This window comes from Pleurodeles waltl, chromosome 2_1, assembly GCF_031143425.1.
Source record: "Pleurodeles waltl isolate 20211129_DDA chromosome 2_1, aPleWal1.hap1.20221129, whole genome shotgun sequence".
Classification (NCBI taxonomy): Eukaryota; Metazoa; Chordata; class Amphibia; order Caudata; family Salamandridae; genus Pleurodeles; species Pleurodeles waltl.
Window position 1 is genome coordinate 131,511,701 of NC_090438.1, and position 21,337 is coordinate 131,533,037.

Genomic DNA, 21,337 nt, shown 5'->3' on the forward strand with positions numbered 1-21,337 from the left:
AACTAAAAATACTTAGCACACTAAAGTGTTAAGGGACGCTGACCTGGTCGTGAACTGGTAATTTAAGTATGACATAGGTATTGAATTGTCTGTTCTGATGGTCACTGCTGGGTTTTATATATTCATTGAGAATGTCTGTAGGGCTTTCTACACCACCATCAGTTTCTTGCAGTTGGAGGAGTGACCCTGGTCTTGGGTCGACCATTGACCTTCAGCAATCCTTGAACCAAACATAGCCCGTCATCGTACCTTACTTGCATCCACAGTTAGTCTCTTTACTTGTGAAGGGTACAATGGCAATCCTATCTCTAGGCTCCCTGGATCCAAAAACAGGCTGGTTTTTCACCACTTGTTTCACAGGGGTCATGGCTTCAAAATTCAGTGAAATTGGGGTCCATGGATGAAATATGTGCTCTGTCAAAACACCAACATGGAGTCTCACCCGTGATACAAGAAAGAGACATGCCACCTAAGAAGGCAATATGAGACTCACAGGAGAATCCCAAAATGTAGGCTGTGCTTGGCAGAGAGATTTTTTTTCATATCCATGCCATAGACTGTGAAGCCATTGTCTGGCTGAGGCTTGGTCCTTCTGCAGCAGGTGTTTTTATCTCTCCCTCAGCTCCGTCCTCCTTACCAAAGGTAGTGATACTATTATTTCACCTCTCTGGAACCATACCCCTACATCTTCCATTGTTTGTTGAATTCAGTAGAAACTTCTGATAATTAATTACAAAGCCAAATACCTGAGTAGGTTGAACAGTCCTTTGAATCTATCTGAAAGTTTGATTTTGAGACCAAGATACAAATGATAGTTTCTCTAAATTCAAATGAGCCTGAATACCTTGTCATGAAGAATTGCCACAAACTGAGCCAAGTGCCTTGGTAAAAACCCTAGGGAGAGGCTTTGAGGCCAAAATGGTGACCCTGACATTACCAATGGAGCTCCCCCAGTGCAAACTGTAGGTACCTCTGAAACCTTTTCTGGATTGGCACACGAAGGTATACATCTTGTAAGTCTATTGACATTAAATACATTCCCTTTCATTCCCATCAGTAGAATTTCGTTACAAATTGTTTAGCTGGGAAATGAACTCTTCTGAGAAATGCATTAAAACACTTTAAATTGATAACCACTGTGAATTGACCTGAGGATTTATTCATTAGAAAGGCATTGGAGTACTTACTCATCATTTTCTCTTCTAATGAGACTGGAATTATTACATTTTTGAACCAGCAAAAAAAATCAATCTTGCCAAACCCTCTTTATGACATTGTCTCTGGACAGAGGAGTAGAAAGGACCCTTGGATTTGAAAGAGTACATTGGAAATCCAGAGTGTAGCCATGATATTTTACTTGTGTTACCCTATTGTCTTTCCACTCCTCTTGAAATAGTGCAAGATGCCTTGTCACCTTTACCGCTGGGGTCTACATTTCAGCATAATCAGGACCACTGTATTTGATTGGTCTAGGGGTCCTACAGGGGCCCCCTAACAGGGCCCCACATTGATTTTCAGTGTCTGCGTGGCAGACACTGAAAATCGCGACGGGTGCAACTGCACCCGTCGCACACCAGCAACTCCGCCGGCTCCATTCGGAGCCGGCATCCTCGTTGCTGGTGCTTTCCCGCTGGGCGGGCGGGCGGCCTTTTGGCGGTCGCCCGCCTGCCCAGCGGGAAAGTCAGAATCACTGCGGCGGTCATTTGACCGCGCTGCGGTGTTCTGGCGGGGGAACTTTGGCGGGCGGCCTCCGCTGCCCGCCAAAGTTAGAATGACCCCCTAAGTCTTTAACCAAGGATTGTGATGTGTAAAATGATTAGATCCGGGATTTTGTTGCTAGATTCAATCCAGAATATGCCCTTCTAAACAAAGCTTCATGATTCTGTCGAGTCTGAAACTGAAACTGCAAAGACAACATTTTCACAGTGGTGTAATGAAACTTAGTGCCTCCCTGCAAAGTACCTGCATGCCCCCCCTTTTTCCTGGACCCAGTAAGGGGCCTGCCACCCGTGCACAAAATACTGGGCTGAGCATTCTCAGGATAGTAGTTTACCCCATTATATAAACTATTAGTGGGCCTATCATCTGTTTCTGTGGGAGATCCATATTGCTCCTGGTCAGTGGGTGTAATCTGCTGATAAATCGAGAAATGTAAGTCTTTATTGGGTCTCTCCACTCTCTTTTCCGCATCCCCTGTATAACCAAATATATTGGTAATTTATGGACCTCTGGTTTATTAAATTGATCAAACCGCTCTCAGGTACTTGAGGGCTTCTGTTTGTAATTGGAAAGTTTAATATTTGCTGCTAAATAAGAGATTAATCACTACATCTTCTCTTTCAGAGTATATTTCCCCCCTATGGACTGCAAAATCATCCACACTGGGGATGACTTAGAAGAGGAAACAGAAGAGGGAGATGAATATGATCTTTTGTGAGGATTCGGGGCTAACAGGGGAGAAGGCACCCAGCTGATCTTTATGCTGCTTATTAATGTCCAATTTAATGACAGATCTTAACAAGAGTGACTCCTTATACAAAATGCTTCCACATTTCCCCCTCTTCTTGTAGCGCAAGTAGTTATAACATTGGGGCAGATCACTATAAATTCACTTATTTTTAAATGAATGCTTATCCCAATATACTTTCTTTACTTTTTGTTCCAAATGCCTTAAAAGGAAAAATAGAACATAGCTGAGAAGGTATTCAATGACCTTTCCCTTTGAAGATGCAAACAGGCATCACAAAGGGCAACTCCTGGATAAAATGCATTGGCATGATACCAGCAATAAAATAAGGGTCTCCTACACCCACTCAAGGACTCACTACAGTGTCATAAATAGATACCAAAAACTAGCTTACCATTTGTACACATTCCAACCTGAAAGATAGTGGGCTGCTGCACTGCTCCAATTTCTTTTCAAATGCAAAGGTGCTCATCACCCTAACAGCAGGCTGAGGTGCTGCTTGAGATGAACCCACCACATACCATCTGGTATTCCTGAAACGTGGGCCATTTCTCCACCTGAAACCCTGCATATACCTGTCCTGGGCAATAAACTCTGCTCTGCCGGCAGAGTTAGCAGAGTTTTGGCCACTCTGTGTTATGCATGAAGCGTGGAGGTCTGGCCAAATTCTGCCATCCGCCGCTTGGGAAGTATTTTCTTGCTCATCAACAGTAAGTTGACCTGTGTGACTGAGAATTGGTGTCCCCTAACACTATTTTTGGGCCCTAAGAGTGCACCTGGCATGATTTTCCAAACACGGGTTGTGGAAAATGTACTTGAGTATCAGTGCCCCCTGAGGCGTTTTAGTTAATTGCTGTGCCAACCCACCTGAAATAATAACCACAATTCTTTCCAGAGTGAACCACTAAAGTAACTAAATAAACCTCTGCTTTACTCTTTGATAGCTTGGCACAGCAGTCATGCTTAACTTAGAGACAATGCGGAAGGTATGTGTGCAATATTCAGGCAGTAGTGAAGTGATAACACAACACAAGAAAAATCCCAAACCATTGTAGAAAAATAGAGTGAATTATAACAGATAAAATTACACCAAAACAAAAAACTCCAATTTAGTCGAACGAACCAAAGATATGAATTCTTAAACTTTGAATTAAAAAGAGAGAAAAAACACAAAGGGCAAACCATAATTATCTGGTCACACTAAACTGAGTCAAAGTCAAAAGCTAAGGCCACCTTCGACGGATACAGGGACCTGGTTCATTTGGAAGGAAAGTTTACTTCTGACTCAGGAACTTTTTAAGAGGAAAAGTAGTCATTGACATGTTGTGGGGCAAGCTGCTAGCTGGATCCAAAGTGGGATTCAGTGATGGATTGCTTGGTTCTGGTGTTTTTTGCCAACCAAAGCAGGAAAGTTCTGAGCGGGTGATGTCTGTGCCCCGGAACACTTTGATATCAATCAGATGCTGCTGGACATCGGTCCAGATGAACCACTCTACTTTCAGACTTAAAAACTATTCTGGATGTCACATCTCCTTCAGTAGGACAAACAAGCAAGTTGTGGACAACCTGCATTTTGAAGTTGACACCTGTGGCCTTGACAGTGATCCCAGTCCCCGTCGGTTCTCCAGGCAGAAAGTTGGTGAAACATTTGTAAGTCTAATTTTGGGAGTTTTGAAAGAGGAGGACTACACTCTAATACCAGCTGTAGGGTATAGGGAAGGTCCAGTTGGAACTGATGAACTGGACCATTACAAGAAGAGAGAATTCTGGAAGCTTGCTGTGTCCCTTTAACTCAAACAAGAGGTTAGCCAACTAACCCTGGGAGTCACATCTGGGTTCCTTAGTTCAAGACAAGCACACCCACTTTTCCTTCAGGTTTCAGATAGCAGGGCCGTTTTTCTGATCTTCGCAAGTCCAGTAGTGTTCTGAGGAGAGGTTTATGGGGTCCACATTTATGCCCAGTGCCAGTCTTCATCCACCCACTAAGCCTGTTCTGATCATTTCTTATATCCCCACTGGGCTTAGTGCTAACCTCAGTAGTGAGGCAAAGGGGAGGCAAGACTAGATGTGAGCTTCATCTGCCAGTAACAAGGATGGCATTCCTTGAAGCTTAAGAAGGGTCTGTCAACAGCCCCCAGATCAAGAAAGGGCTGTGCACAGCCACCATGCCATCTTCTCAAAGGAGACGTTCCCCATTCTACATCCAGTGCCCTTTGTCCACTCTCTGGGAGCAATACACATCTCACCACAGGGGAGTCATTGGAGTCGAGTGACAGCTGGACAATAGCAATAAAGTATTTTGGTTTTAGGGAGTCAAATTACAATTTTCTCAAAGTATAATTTCTAAAATACTAATACAAAATGTGACTTGACCATTAAGTTGAATTTTAAATTACCATTAAAATGAGTCTTTGGACCATTTTTCTACCTAATCCCAAAATGAATTTAGCACTTATTAAATGTAATAGTGTAAACTAGTGTTAGTCTACGAGAGAGTCAGCTTTACGACAGTGAAGAGCGACTTAGGAGGTTTTTCACTTCCAGGTAATGTAAAACATTAAATATACATGTTTTACTGTTTATATATAATGCACTCTGCCCAATAGGAATGCAGAGCCAACCTTAGGGGTGACTTATAAGTATTAATAACTGAAGTTTATGTCTTTTAAAATGGTTATTTTGCCAGGTCACAATGGTACTCTGGTTGCAAGGGTAGGCCTAGAGACAGGTTTTTACAGTGGTACTTTAGTGAGTGGCACAATGAGTGCTGCGGGCCACCAGCCATGAGTACAGGTAGTGCCATATACTATGGACTCATAAGTAAATGATATATGCCAATCAGGTGTATATCAATTTTAACATGTTTGTAAATGGAGGGCGCAAGTACTTTACTATTGTTAGCACGGGATATGGGCATAGAGTTCTATGGCTCAAAAAACGGGTTCATCAACAAAAGGTAAAAATCTGAGGTGACTTGCAGAAAGGGCAAATTTGCAACAAAGATAATTTGCTCACACTTAAAAAAAACACAAAACGTTATTTTTCATTTTTTCAACTCTGGGTACCTTTTAAACAGTGCACCATGAGCATGTTTGCGCATCTAGGCCTATCCCCCACATACTTCCGCATTACATTTCATCACAGCCCCACCCCAGAAACAACAGGTTTTAAAGGTGAGCATTGTACCTCATGACATTGCGTTCCCGTCGCGGTATTAGCACCGTACCCATTCACACAGCCCGCACCACTACTATTCCGGAGTTCTCAGCAAAACCTCCTGCTCAGTTTCATCAAACACATCAATTTGTTTAAGTATCTCCTGCCATGTCTGTATATCCTCCCTAAGGTTTGCTCACACTTAAAATTACTTTCTGGCATACATGCCTGCTTTTGGGAACAGACAAGATCAATAAATTGAAGAAGAATGAATTGAGAGACAGCTAAAATAAATCAATTGTTCGCTTAAAAAGATCGTGAGTCCTAACAAGGAAGTGTTAGCATGCATGCACTGCTATCATTACAAGTCTGAATAAATTAATGTGAATTTACCTTTTGTCAATCACTGACGTGAATTTTCACTGGAAATTAATTATGATTCGCCTCAGTTGGCACCATTTTTGACAATGCCTGCTCCATTTCTATTTTCCAAAAAGGGAGGCTGATTTTATTTAGAAACTAAAGTATTTTGTTAAAGAGTATGATTACATAGTTTCAGAACTCTTGTAATAAAATGTTTCAGATCCGATAAAACATTTAACTGAGAAAGGTCGCCTACTCATTCCATTCGGCCTGGAAACGATTATCTGTCAAAAAAGATAAAAGGAGAAAAAACAAACCGCGCAGAAAGAAAAATGTTTTACGTGTGTTTTATCAAGATAATTTTTGGCAGTTTGAGAGATGTGCTTTTTAATAAGATTATAAAGCGTTAATCTGTCGTCGGCTTTTCAATTTTTACTGTCCTTTGTTGAGTTTCTTACAGTTGGTGTTCATTGTGTGTTTGTTATAAAAAAAAAAGTTTGAATCCGTGCCAGTGGCGACACGAACCGGCGGAACCTCCTTTGGTCAACTGTTGTCACCTCCTCCCCCCATGTTTGCCAAGATCAGATGACTTTCCATCAAAACAGACACAGGCTGAAAGGAAAACACGAGAAGGATTGTAGGGCAGGCTTGTGTGGGGCAGCACCGCACTCAAACAACCGAGGTTGTGTTAAGGCCAGCTAGCAGCTGCAAAAACACAGGGATTGTGCTGCTGAGGGACAGCAGACGAACAGGACAGCCTGACTGCTGCTGTGGTACATCACCACACTAAAACGACCAGCAAATCGGTAGTGTGGGACAGCAACACCGGTGTAGCTACGATTAATGCAGTAGGCGCAGTGGCACCGGGGCCAAGACTTCCGAGGGGCCCTTAAACCCTGATAATTTGTGCATTGTTCTGCCCCTACAGTAGTCAAATGGGCAATTGTCCTTGCTTGCATCAGGATCAAGGGCATCCTTGCCCCTCTACTGGACAGATGCATCACAACACACCAAGTTTGAGCGAGTGTGGCACATCACCACATCACAACGACCAGCAGTGTGGGACAGCAGCTGCACAAAGTCCAGGATTGTGTCAGTGCAGGACAACAGGTGCACAAAGTCCAGGATTGTGTCAGTGCAGGACAACAGGTGCACAAAGTCCAAGATTGTGTTAGTGCAGGATAACAGGTGCACAAAGTCCAGGATTGTGTTAGTGCAGGATAACAGGTGCACAACGTCCAGGATTGTGTCAGTGCAGGACAACAGGTGCACAAAGTCCAGGATTGTGTTAGTGCAGGATAACAGGTGCACAAAGTCCAGGATTGTGACAAGTGCAGGACAACAGGTGCACAAAGTCCAGGATTGTGTCAGTGCAGGGCAGCTGCTGCACAAGAGAGCCAGGATTATGTTAGTGTGGAACCCGACCCCTCTAAAGCACCAGTAGTTTGGTGGTGAGTGAAGGCAGCTTCACAAAATGACCAGCATTATGTTAGAGTGGGACAGCAGTTCAACAACCGAGCAGGACAGCCCTTGAGTGGCCCAGAGCCGCACAAAACCACCACGATACTTACAGCACCTGAACAGCGCCTCCAGGACTGGCCTGCTTTTCCACAGAAATTGTGTTGTGGATTATTATATTGTAATAGCAATCAATAAAACGAAATAAAGCACTATACTTCTTTGTGAAAACTTATCTTGAGTTACATGCCACAAAATGTGTGTGTGCCCCCATCACGTTGTTGCATAATAGGCAGGGAGAGCGGGCAGGCGCTAGGTCACTATTGGTTCCCTATGTTGGATGTTTTAAACCACTGAACTGGTTGATTTGATTGAATATTTAAATGTTTTTTTTTTTCATAAAATTTACCTTAGTATATGGAAGAAATATTCTATTAAAGTCACCAACACCGAGGAAGCCTATGTGTGCGTGTGTGTTTTTATGTGCTTTGTGCTTGTGCGTAATTGGCTTTTTGTATCTTTGGCTATGTGCGTGTGTGTCTATTTGAATGCCTTCCTACATGCATGTGTGTGTCTGTCTCTAAATGTGCCTGTCTTCGTATGTGCCTGTCCCTTTGTGTGTGTATAAGTGCCTGCCTGTTTGCTTGTCTTTCTGTTTGCCTGTCCATGAGTGTATGTTGTGGGCTTGTCTCTTTTTGTCTGCCTAACTTTGTGTGTTTGTTTATTAGTTTTTGTGTGTTTGTGTGTGTGTGTGCATGCTCTTATGTGCATGTACGTGTCTGGGTCAATTGACATTCATATCACTTACATCTAGTACTGCAGGTCCCCCAGTGTGCCTCATCTCTCTCCCACAGTGATTATGCAAATAATCAACAACATCCCCTGGAAGTGACCCACTGGACCTGATACACCTGTGCATGGGAATTGATACATTTATGATTAATATCATATAAGAAATCATACCCAGTGTGAATGTTGTGCTAAAGAGAATTAGATTAATCAGAAACTCTGGCCATAATAAGGGCGGGCTAATGGTAGTCCTGAGACATAGTAAGCCCTTAAGACAATGGTCCTCACCCAGGTTTCCGTTCTGTCTACTTAAACTGATAGTGACCCACAAACACAGTGTGCCAGGAAAAGATTTTATCTCATACATATTTTGTCAGGAACATAAAAGCCATAATGTACCAGGGACTTGATGCCCCCAGGAATAGTTTGGTTACTATATCCCAGTCCACAAATTTGCACTTTAGTTACTGGGTCGAGAAATGTTTATCACGTCTGATAGCATGAATATATATTCAGTAGTAAATACCAAAACAGTAGTCAAGTAACTATTGCAAATGTAAACTTACAAAAGTGTACTTTTACATTTGTGAACCAGGCCTGGCGAGTCAGGCCCACAGCGGGCCCGATTCACAAAGGTAAACTTACACTTTGTAGTAAGTTTACTACTGTTTTGGTATTCACAAACTACGAGTGTGATTTTACTACTAATACCTTTACTAGTACTAAAACTACACTCATAGTTTGTGAATACCAAAACAGTAGTAAACTTACTACTGCAAGTGTAAACTTACACAAAACTGAATGAGACCCTAGATCTGTAAGGGGTAACAGGTGGTAACTATAGCTCACCCAAGGGGAAATATACCCACCCACTACTCCCGAACAACGAAGTCTTGAACAACATAAGCAGAACAACGCTTTCGTTATCCACGGCTTCCTTGTTCAGTTCCTTAACCATGCATGTGCTGAACAACGCACATGCGTGGTTAAGGCACAGAAGAAGGGAGTCATTGGAGGACGTGATCAGGTAAGTGGGGCTGGGGCCATTTTAGAGGCAGGGAGAGGGGGTCAGGGCATTTTTAGTTTTAGGGGCGGGGGTTGGGGTATTTTTAGTTTTTCGGGGTCGGGGTGGTTTAGGGGCGCGGGTGGGGGTTGGGGCATTTTTAGCTTTAGGGGTTGGGGTACTTTTAGTTTTTGGGGGTGGGGGTCGGGGTGGTTTAGGTTTAGGGGCGGGGGGCTCGGGACATTTTTAGTTTTAGAGGTGGGGTGGGGGGTCAGGGTATTTTTAGTTTTAGGGTTGGGGGGTCAGGACATTTTGAATTTTAGGGGCGGGGTGGAGGGGTCCGGGCATTTTTAGTTTTTTGGTCAGGGGGTCAGGGTATTTTAGGTTTTAGGGGGTGGGGGTCATGGTAGTTTTAGGGGAGGAGGTCGGGGTATTTTTAGTTTTTAGGGGTGGGGTGGGGGTCGGGTAGTTTAGGTTTTATGGGCGAGGTGGGGGGTCGGGGTAGTTTAGGTTTTAGAGGAGGTGGAGGGTCGCAGTACTTTTAGGGGTGGGGGGTCGTGGTATTTTAGTTTTTGGGGGTGGGGGAAGGGGTAGTTTAGGTTTTAGGGGCAGGGGTGGGGGGTCATGGTAGTTTTAGGGGTGGGGATAAGGGGTTGAGTTAGTTCAGGTTTTAGGGGGTGTTGCGATAGTTTTAGGGGCAGGGGTCAGGGTATTTCTAATTTTTAGGGGTGAGAGTGGGGGGTCCGGGTAGTTTTAGGGGCAAGAGTGGGGGGTCGGGTACTTTAATTTTTAGGGGGCAGGAGGGTCGCAGTAGTTTTAGAGGCAGGGTAGTTTAAGTTTTAGGGGTGGGGGTTGGGGTAGTGGTAGAATTGTTTTTAGAGGTGGGGTGGGGGGGTTGGGGTACGATTGTGTTAGGGTGGGGGGGTTTGGGGAGGGGGGAGTCGCATGCTGGAACCATGCATGCCGTTCACGCATGCCTTTACCAGGAATGCCTTTACAATGAAAAATCGTTGTTAAGGCATTCATGGTAAAGGCATTCGTGGTAACAACGCGGTCATTGTTCCGACCGCGTTATATAGGCATGTATAGTTCCAGCATGCATTGTTCCGATTCCTATTCCACCCAAGGCATAGGTAACCTTGTCCGTTCATGTGTTTGTACTTGGAGAGTCCTGACTGCTTGTGATGCTTTCAGCCTGTCTCTTCTCTCAAGTTATGAGAGTGTTCTGTTTATGCATAATACTATGCACCTTTTTGTGAGGTTTGATGCATCGCTCCATGAGGACACTTAGCCTATATTGATAGTAACCAGATGTTTTCTGGAAGTTGTAGTCATGGCTTTCTTCCTCTGAACCAACTGGACGCCACATCAGCTAAAAATGCATCAGTAAAGTCCAGAACGACATGAATCTTGGTGGTACCCAAGTCTGTAGGAACGAGATTCGACTTGAACATCAGCAAGACAAGATGCAGGTTGACGATGCATTTAGTACTGAGCAGTGTAGGAACATGAATACTTATTTTAGGCTGGTTTATGATAGGCAGGAAGACTTCGCGAGGAAACTGGAATACACATTGATCTCTCTATTGGCATGCTTTGACGATTAAATACAACTAATAGCAATAATATCAAATATAGAAATTCACAACAACATAGGAAACTGGCATTGCCCATTGACTAACGAAATGTAAATGTCTGTCAGGAAAGGTACTGCATAGCATGTCACCATATTAATGAACACTGTTAAGCATAACCGAGTATATGTGGATCTCTATGACATATGTTTGTTATCTTATGTGCATTACAATAGCTCTTTACTTTCTTTTGCCTGGTCCCCACCCATGGAGCTTTTGGAATCTGGGCACCCTTTTCGTTTCCTGGATTCTCGAAGACTGGAGTCCTAGTGATCTGTTGACATTGCGTTTTGTGCTTCATATAATATAGTTGTTAGTCATATATTGGATGGGGTCGGCAAAGATGGAGGAGGAGAGTGTATTGTTTAGTGATGATTTATATTGGATAGGGATCGACTAGATCCTGTAATTAAAATGTTTGGAACATTATATGAAGGAATGTGCAACGAAGAAATTTGCAGTGTATTTCATGCTGCAGAGTCACACAGTAGTATGTGGTTGTTATATTTCGATGCATCTTTGCGCATTATGGCCATCATTATGATTGGCCATGAATAGGAGAAATTATAGGTTTTGGATGTTCACATATGAAAAATCAGCCGAATCCTTTAGGTGAAACTCAGAGGTAACCAAATGATCAGCACAGAAAGACTAATTCTGGCATGTTGTACACCAAAGTCTTGTAATCTCCACTATTCCCCCACCCCCAGAATTACTGACAGTCCTGATAACAGCAATTCTGGGCAATTCCGTTATGCTATTCAACAACATTTTGTAATCCCTATTCTTTCCCAGCCCCGGAATTACTGGGACTCCAGGTAACAACCATTCCGGGGCAGCAAAGTAGCAGTAGTTATGTTATGTACATAATAGTGTGATATAATTGAGTCAACTTCTTCATGAAAATTCTGAAAGATTTTGTATTTCAGTCGTAATGATAGATGGACCTTTTTCTGTTTCCCCAGGCGACACTTGTAGGGATGGAAATGAGAGTGAAGGCCATCATCCAGGCTCCTCGCCACCCAGTGCCCAGAGCATGCTTTTACTTTCCGAGTCCATCGGCTACATGGAGGAGGACAGGTAACGCACTGTGAGAATCACCCTGCTTGGGGTTACGGAGTCAAGCTCTCGCCCACTCAGACACTTACAATATTTCATGGCAGATAAGGCCTCTTTCCAACCCAAAGACCCCAATTTCTCAACTAATACTGACTGCAGAAATGTATATTTGGTTGTTACCTTAAGCTTTGTTTGAGTAATTAAGTTTTTAAAGTTCTGTTTGGAGGAAAACTCTTTTGAACAGTCCCATTTGTATATTTCTCAATGTTTAATCTTTTCATACATTTACAAAAGTTTTTTGGGTGAGTTGTTTTTTTGCACACAAGAGAATGAGGACCCCCACTGGCATTACGCACATTTTCCACCTTGCTAGTGTGCCCAAGGCAAATTACTTCCTCACACACTTTTGGGTTACCTACTTGACGATGACTCTGTTATAATGGAGAGTGACAGAACTGCTTGACTAGCTCGAGTATTGTGTGGGAATGGATGGGCACAACCCAGTTAATTTTCTGGATGTGACAAATTGTTGGTTGTTTCTAAATGATAGGACACACCAGTATCCAAGAAACCATAAACATAACAACTAATCCACTCCATTTCCTTACATGTAATAATCGCTAGAATTGATCAGGTTTAGACCTGTCTTCCCAGTGGTGAAAGGGTCATAAAGTGGCTCCAATTCATGTAGAGAATTTGAGATTTGGTCATTCAAGTTGAAGTTCTTCCAAAAAAGAAGCACAGCATCTTTGCAAACTTTTAACATCTGATTGACTGGTCAAGTAGAGTACTTGGCAGGGAAATATTGTGAGTAGATGTGTTTGTACGAAATAATTTATAGTCACTTCTTCCTATTTAGTCTTCTTGTTTGATTAGGCCAGAGAGTTATAGGAGCTAAACGTACCCCAAAAAAGTGTTTTAATGCCACTACGTATTGTAATGATCCAATGAGCATACTGCTCCAACAGCCAGGTCTTGAGGCGTTTCCTGAAGGTCAGCAAGTCCTGGGTCTGTCGTAGGTGGGCGGGGGGGAAGTTCCAGGTCTTGGCGGCGAGGTGAGAGAACGATCTGCTGCCGGCTGCACTACGGTGGATGCGAGAAACGGTGGCGAGGGTGAGGCTGGCGGAGCGGAGTTGACGGTTGGGAGTGTAGAAGGTGAGTCGCTCGTTGCGGTAGGCAGGTCCAGCGCTGTGGAGTGCTTTGTGGGCGTGGGTGAGGAGCTTGAAGGTGATCCTCTTGTTGACGGGGAGCCAGTGTAGGTCTCTCAGGTGGGTTGAGATGTGGTTGCGGCGTGGGTTCTCGACGAAGAGGCGTCCTGTATATGTTGCAGTCTTTTCTGGAGCTTGGCCGTGGTTCCAGCGTAGAGAGTGTTGCCGTAGTCCAGTCTGTGGCTGCCGAGGGCCTGGGTGACCGTCCTTCAGGTTTCTGTGGGGATTCACCTGAAGATCTTGCAGAGCATGCGGAGGGTGTTGAAGCAGGAAGATGAGACGGCGTTGACTTGCTGGATCATGGTGAGCGATGAGTCCAGGATGAATCCTAGTAGTAACCACCAGTAGTAACATATTGTTGTGTTGTTTCTTACATGATTCTTATCTAATGTTGTGTAACAAGTTACACCACCCACTAAATGAAATAATGCCTCAATAATAATGCACCACACTTATCGGAGGCATAATAAAATTAAAAGTTGTTTCACTAATGCAGATGAGATACATTAATGAATCCCTATGTCAGTACCTTTGAGTTGGGTAAGAGTACCAGCTGTTATTGGTTAACTTTGAGACTTGAAATGTAATCCGTCATTGTTAGACCTGACAGCCATTAGGGTGGTCTTCCCGCATACATTTTGCCTACTCTCCTTGTGTTGCTGAAATTAGTTTTTGTTGGTTTAAGGACTTTGTGAACCTTACCACTGCTAACCAGTACTAAAGTGCTTGTGTTCACTCCCTGAAATATGGTGAAGTTGGCCTACACACGATTGGCTCTTTTAATTTTCTTATAAGTCCTTAGTAAATGGTACAACATGTGCCCAGGGCCTGTAAATTAAATGCTACTGGTGGGTCTGCAGTCCACTTAAGTAGCCCTTTAAAACACTTCTCAGGCCTACCATTGCAGCATGTGTGCAGTTTTAAGCTACCAGTCAACCTGTTGAAATAAATCTTTTGCCAGGTCTAAATCTTACTTTTTAATACATATAAGACACCCCAAAGATAGCCCCTGGACATCCCAGGGGTATGGTGCAGTGTTTTTCTAAAATTGTGCATGTACTTTAAGGATTTGCATGTATTGGTAGTGAAAAACCTTCACATACGTTTTTCAAGGCCTACCTTTACCACAGGAGAACATTGGGTTACCTTATTACATTTAATAAGTGATAACGTTTGATTGGGAACAGGTAGGAATGTCATGTTTACACTCAATTGAATTATAATTTAAAACCATCCTTAAAAGTAAAGTTGGATTTTATGTCACAGTTCTGCAAATTATACTTATAGAAAGTTGGCATTTTCTTGTCCTAACCATTTAGTGCCTGCAGCTTGTGTTCTGGGTCACATGACTAGGTTTAGTTGGCCTTTGTATATTACTCCAAGACAGTGAGACAAAGGGGGACTATATGTTGACAGGATGGGTCATCCTGCCAGGTTGGGAAGATAGAGCTGTTCTCTGCCATACTTACATTTTAAAGGTGCTACCTCAGCACACTCACAAAGAACACAGCACCAGTCCATTGTCACGCTAGACCCCCTTGGAGCAGAGTAGGGAGGAAATTCCAGATGTAGAGGGAAATCTAACCTCTTCCATTTCAAAGGCTGGCACCAGGTATAAATATTGGACCCTAAGAGCAACTCTTCAGAACACTCCTGGTCCTGTGGAAGACTCCAAAAGGACTGGCTTGTGCTTCAGAGGACTGCCATGCTGCTTTAGGCCTGCCTTGTTTCTCAGAGGACTGCCCTGCTGCTTGGGGCCTGCCTTGCTGCTTGAAGGAGAAAGGACTATCGCCTCAAACCCAGGAGTATGAGAGTCATTCCAAGGGTCAGTTGACTGACCTTATGTTCGAGCTACAGGGACACAACAAGCTCCAGAGACCTCTCTGCAACTGCCCACTTGACCTACTGCATTGGACTTGCTTGGACCTGTATTAGCTCTGCGGTCCTCTGCTGGATTGAATTCCTGATCCCCAAAAGGTGCCTCCTCAGGATCTTGACCCCTGGCTGGCCTGAGAGAAAATTCCTCCTGGCGTAACTAAAGATTTAATAAAATCCACCACTAAGCAATAAAAAGCTTCACAAAGCCTTGCTACACAGCTATAAGCTTCATCGAAACCAATGCCAAGCCCCTCAAAGCCTCCCCTCACAGCATCCAGCTTCATCAAAACTGATGCAGAGTGAAACAAAGCCCCACAAAACCTTGCCACACAACTGAAAACTTAATTAGAACTAATGCTGAGCAATGCAAAGCCCCACAAACCCTCAGCACACAGCCTCATCAGAACCAACACCAGACGATGCGGAGCCTCACAAAGCAATGCGACGCAGACCTCGCAACAAGGCATTTGGTACATCTCTCGATGGGCCAAACTTGGTCCTGTGCCTTTTATGTACTCCTTCGCAGTCACCCTGAACTTGTGATTTTGTCCCGGTCCAGTGCAACCAAATAACCTCAGTAGTTGCTTTGCTCTTTTTGGTGCTACATTTATATAAACCCTTAAAATCCAATATCCCCAGTTCTATTGACTGGAATTTAGTTGTTTTGGTATCAGATTATTTATTAAAGGTAATCTATTTGTCTAACTTTGTTTGGGACTTTTCTTGTGTTTTCACTTTATTATGTTTGTGTGCTGCATATACACTTAACACTTTACCTCTAGGTGACTGCTTTTGTGCCAAGCTACCAGAGGGTTAAGCACAGGTTATTTAGTGATTTTTGTGATGTACTCCGACAGGCCTTGTGGTAGTTGCTTGAGAAGGGTTTACAACCGGCTCAACCAACAACCCAGTTTTTGAGTCATTTTATTATTCCCATTCTTATTCTTATTCATAGCAGTAGTAATAGTAGTAGTGATATCAGTAGTATTAACAGTAGTATTTGTATTTTTGTACTGTTTAAGACATAAAATATAACTGCAGCTTAAAGAAGTCAATGACACCTGCATATCAAAAGGTTTTTGAAATTCAGTGAAAAGTCAGGGTTCAGAGTACTTGCCAAATTCAACGCAAAGATATGGAATATATTATCCTGTTATTATCCCTATGCAATTTCTTCTTTTGCCTTTACTTTGATATAAATAGCTGTACCACCACAAGATAGTCCATCCATTTCTACCATCAGAATAACTGCTACCAGTGCCAGCAACTCATTGTTAATTTTATTTTGTCAATAATCCCTTAACACACTAACCCCTTCCACAATTTTGGGCCTGATTTAGATCTTGAAGAGACTTCCATTGCACCTCTGTGGCAGCGGTTTCAAGTACTCTTTCAAATTGATGGATTCCTGCCCCCGTATTTAGATGTATGGCAGCTGAACCTCTGTCCACCTTGACTGAGTGTTTTCCGTTGTGTAAGAGGCGCACCACTGATGGCGTGGCAGACTACTATGCTGGCTAACATTACTCCATCACCATCAGGCTGGTGGGTTACCGCCAACCATATTTGGATTTCACAGTTGTGCTGGCATTTTTCTAGCAGCGTTTTCCTGGCAGAGGGAGTCTGTCAAGGGAAGTGTTCAACGTGCTATGCCTGTGGCTAGGGGATGACTGCTAGCAGCACACACCTGATGTAGTGTGTCTGACTGTGCCCACCTGCATACCACACTATACAACACACTCCATTCAGACCATGATCCTTTGCCATTCCACCACAACACTATATTTTCCTGCTGAAAATGCACCAAGAAACACAATCAAACACACAACATACACACTATTGATACTACACCCACATACACCACAGCCACACCAACCACAACAATAACACAATCATCTAAACCAACACACTTACACAAAAGCCTACCTTCACACATTGCAACACCAACCAGAACCAAACAACCACACTAACCTGAATATTAAACACCAGCAAAACCACACACATCCGAGTATACATAATAAACACCAGACTCACATGCAACTGCCAAAAATATAGAACAACTACATCACCCAGTCTAGCTCCCTCTACCTCAACCCACCAATACACCCCCCTCCTAACCTTACTTCTTCCCAATTCTTCATTTACCTTACCTTGACCCTTACAACACCTCATCCCACCCTTTCCATTTAAAAGCCTTGCTGTGTCTGATATGTGCCCAATAGATGCCCCTTCTGGGGGAGGTTACACCTGTAACTAAGTTAAGGGCACAAAAGGCAGGAAAAATTGTATACTCCAAACATTGTTCACTGTCTAATATGTGTTACATTGCCAAAATAATGTTCCTGAGAGAAGTATTACATGAATGATTACTTGAGTTCTGTGTTCACAAAGTTTGTCCAACATTGATTATTCCTCTACAGTTCATTGTGTTAATAGAATAACATTTGTGTAACAGTGATTTACACATTCTGACTCCCATTCATAACTATAAATACAACATTTTTCTGATGTCCCATTGCAAAGTACAACCATTGTCATTTCTTTCAATTGTGATGAACATGTAACATTTGGTGGAAGCCTTCATTTTGGCAATGAATACGTACACCAATTTTTTTTATTTATAATTAAGTGTTGATACAGGTGTGTCTCATCTAATGTCTGAAAAACAAGATTAAACACATATGCATTTCACCAGTAATTTCAATATTTTATAGGACATTTTTGTAAATGCACGGGTGCAGAGCAAATTATAAGTGACAATTCAACGTAAACAAGTAATATGAAAGGCTGACCTTCGATTCTGGAAATGACGGTACATTTGCTTTGTGATAAAGTGGCAGTAGCAAAGGCAGGGCATGGACGATCCGGTCCATGATGGAAACTGAAGTGGAAAAGGGAAAAAAGTAAGTTTCTACTTTATATCCCTTCCAATCTGCTAACTCGGGTGTGGGGGTTTCCCCACCACAGTTGCCTCGGTGGGATGCCGCATCATGATTAGCCCAGTGGAAAAACTGGCTGTGGTCCCGGCGACAGCTGCTTTTGTCTATGGCGCAGTCGACGTGGGTGTAAGATTCTGGCTGCGACGGCGGACTTGGGCGCCCTCTTGTCTATGAACTCGCTAGCATCAAATAGAGCAGGCGGACTGCCTAGTAGGCCAGTGGATTATCCGACGGAAAAGCAACGGCGGGACCAATTCCACAAATATTTAAATCAGAAGTTTTATCCCTAAATCTTAATTATTGCCCTTATTCTTGCCTTATCCCATCCCTAAGTAAGTGCTGAGTTAAAAATAATGAAGTAAAGTTAAGACAGGTTGATGTAAATTAGGTAATGGCAGAACCAAATAAACTCCCAAAATACCTCAGTTAAGGAAAAGGACGTGTATATCATTCAGGCTTTAAGCATTATATCAAATAAATAAGTAAGCTGCTGTGGTATAGGTAGAATGAAACACCCCTTAAGCATACCATGTGCCCACATCCTGAATGGCAGACTTCTGTCTTCAGTGCAGAACAACAGACTGTCAGCTCCTGAAAGAGACATGTATCCGTCCCCTGCTTTGCCGTTCTAGCTACCCTGTTTGGCCAAAATATCTGATTGTTGTGACCGAATCTTTCCCTTGCCATTTCACGGCGATGCAAAAAGACAAATGCAGGATGAAGAAGCTCACAAGTCCTAAGATTTCGCACCCTTTGTGCCTGTGGGTGAGATGTTTCACCTGCCTTATTCTTGTACTATCAACATCTTGCTTTCTTTTAATTCTTCTGCCAAATCCTTCTCGCTTCGAGTGGGTTATTGTAGGAGCAGATAAGGGTAGAAAGCCTATTCCAGATATATTGGCAATCACTCCCCCCCACCCCCCCGCAGTCTGAATTTCATGATGGCCTACACTAATTTCTTTTAAAAAAAATAGTGGAACGTGGACCTAAGATAATATAAAGTAGCAACAGGATGGGTACCTAAGCTTTACGTATGCAAGAATAATGCCAAGATCCACAAGTATTACATTATTGAGATGACTACATGGCAATTAAACAGGTACCTCACGAGAAGTAGCCGTATAAATCAGTACGTAGGAAATAAAGGTAAAAATGACAGTATCAGTTGCTGTCCTGCTGCTTTTCGGAAAGCTCTACCTGGTGACTTCAACATTCAGGTATAGTAAGCATCTACCCTGGCAGATATAATATACAATCCCAAAATGTAAAAAGGAGTGAGCGCTGGATGGCTTGGGAGGACCTTTGCCTCGGCCCTTCTTCCTAGATGCTGCTACTAGTGGAGGTTAGAAGAACACGTTGGCTTTTCAAACTTGAATTTATTCCTTTGAAAACATGGCATTATTTTCAAGCTCTGTAGCGAATTACCCTGCCCTACACCTTCTTATACAATAAAGAAGCTATAGGGTGAATGTAGGCACCTGTACGTGTATAAGGCCTGTGATTCTTTAACAGCACTATCCTAAAATCTCTTCTCTGATAGCTACCCAATAGTTCATAGAAATAAAGATTGGCAGGCAGGGTATAGTTCCCTGTACACAGCGGGTGCACCTAAGGTGGCACACCCATCCCAACCAAGAGTATACTTTCACAGGTCAGAGAGAATGTAGTTCCCCAGTGAGAAAACATATATTCTACTGACATTTCATGGACATTCTCACAATTGGAAATGCACCTCCCAACGATCTAATGATCACAGGCCTGTCTATCATTCACTGGGTTTATGCAAATAGGCACACTTCACATTCTCATGTAGGAGCACTGGGGGATCCTTTCAAGGGAATAGGAACAACCATAACTGTTCTTGGAATATCCACAGTGCACCCATCTATTCAGGTAACATGGATCAGTGCATTTCCTTGTGACTTCCCTACTTCTACGTTAACAATAGAGATATAGAGTTGGCCCTCTGAATCACCCTGTTCTTCTCACAGTGCCCCCATAGGCTATCTTGCTGATGGTCCTAGTGGCTTCCACTTACCCGTTCCCCATTCTTATGGTCAAAAGAGATTATTTAGGGATGATTAAAGTAGGGCACATTACTTCTATAAATGTAGTTTAAGAGAAAACCAAAATTGAGGAGCCATAACTTCTAAACTGTAATAAGTCTACGCTTGCTAGTGGCCTACTGCCAGACCTGGGACTAGCATCCACTTGGGGTGAGTTAGTATACTACATGGTCCTTAGACCCACCCAAAAGTTTGGTTTCCCTTTTATTATGACACAGGAAGCTGTCCTGTCTACTCGTGTTACTAAGAACTCTTGCACATTATGTTGCCAAATGATCCAAACCACTGTCAGAGTGGATGGAGCTAACCCCACAGAGAACATCTGCCAGTCACATAGGATTCAACTACTGTTCCGCTGTAGATGTTTATCTTTTCAGACATCCATCGATTGGAAGACCTGTGCCAGGCAGAGCCCACTGATTCTGCAGAAGCACCAGGATTTTTAGAATTTTCCTCCTTAGTGGCAAACTCCAGCACACTTAGTCATCCCACAGAACATTCAGGCACAGCCAGAAATTTTGTATGAAAATCCACCCAGCAGGTCAGTAGCACTCTTGCCGTGTTCACACTGCCATAAAGGCCCTTCCCGTCCAGTTCATGAACCTTACCTCCTGCCACTAGGGGATACTTAAAGTTATCGTGCTTCAACCAGCCATCTAAGGGAACCACCAGGAGTCTGCACTCATGCCACTGACTCCATCTTTAGAGAGCTACACCGGCTCACTCTCTGAAGTGGTATTCAAATAAAACAATATTGATACTTGCAAGAACTCCAGTCTGAAAAAAAAATAGCTTTCTCACAGCAGTTCAGAGTCCACATCTGCAATGCACCAGTCCTGGTGAGATGGCAAAGGATTCACAGAAGAGCTCCCCACATATGTCAGACCCTAACCTTCCTCTTATTATCATGAACCATTAGCGTGATTTCATTTAGTTGGCATATGCATTGCAATTTTTTTTCCTAATTTATACATTCTACCCCTATTTTTTATTTATTTATATGTTTATTGTTGTTTTATATAGTGCCAACTCGACCCAAAGGTATTGCACTTTACATGAACACCAGTTACATTATGCAAGGGCATATTCACTTTTGAGGGCAGTGAGAGATTAAGTGATTTGGCGAGGATCACAAGATATTAAGTTGTTGCCAAGACTCGAACCTAGGTTCCCCAGCTCCAAAGCCGGCAGCACTGGCCGTACCACCACCTAACTTCACATTCACCCTAACCCCTCACTCCAGCCGCTTACCCTTAACATCACTTTACCTTAGGCTTACCACTTGTCCTCGTCCCTTTAACATTTTCCCCTAAACTT

The 21,337-nt window shown here is 43.1% G+C and overlaps 1 protein-coding gene across 4 annotated transcripts in view; it reads left to right on the forward strand.

The window, feature by feature from the left end:
• LOC138262001 (synaptotagmin-like protein 2) overlaps positions 1-21,337 on the forward strand; it is a 482,740-nt gene that overhangs the window by 255,408 nt on the left and 205,995 nt on the right. For all 4 annotated transcript variants that reach the window (XM_069211640.1, XM_069211648.1, XM_069211658.1 and 1 more), the window contains one exon: positions 11,836-11,950. In XM_069211640.1, the coding sequence (XP_069067741.1) occupies positions 11,836-11,950 (115 nt within the window). The remainder of the gene's footprint in view (positions 1-11,835; positions 11,951-21,337) is intronic.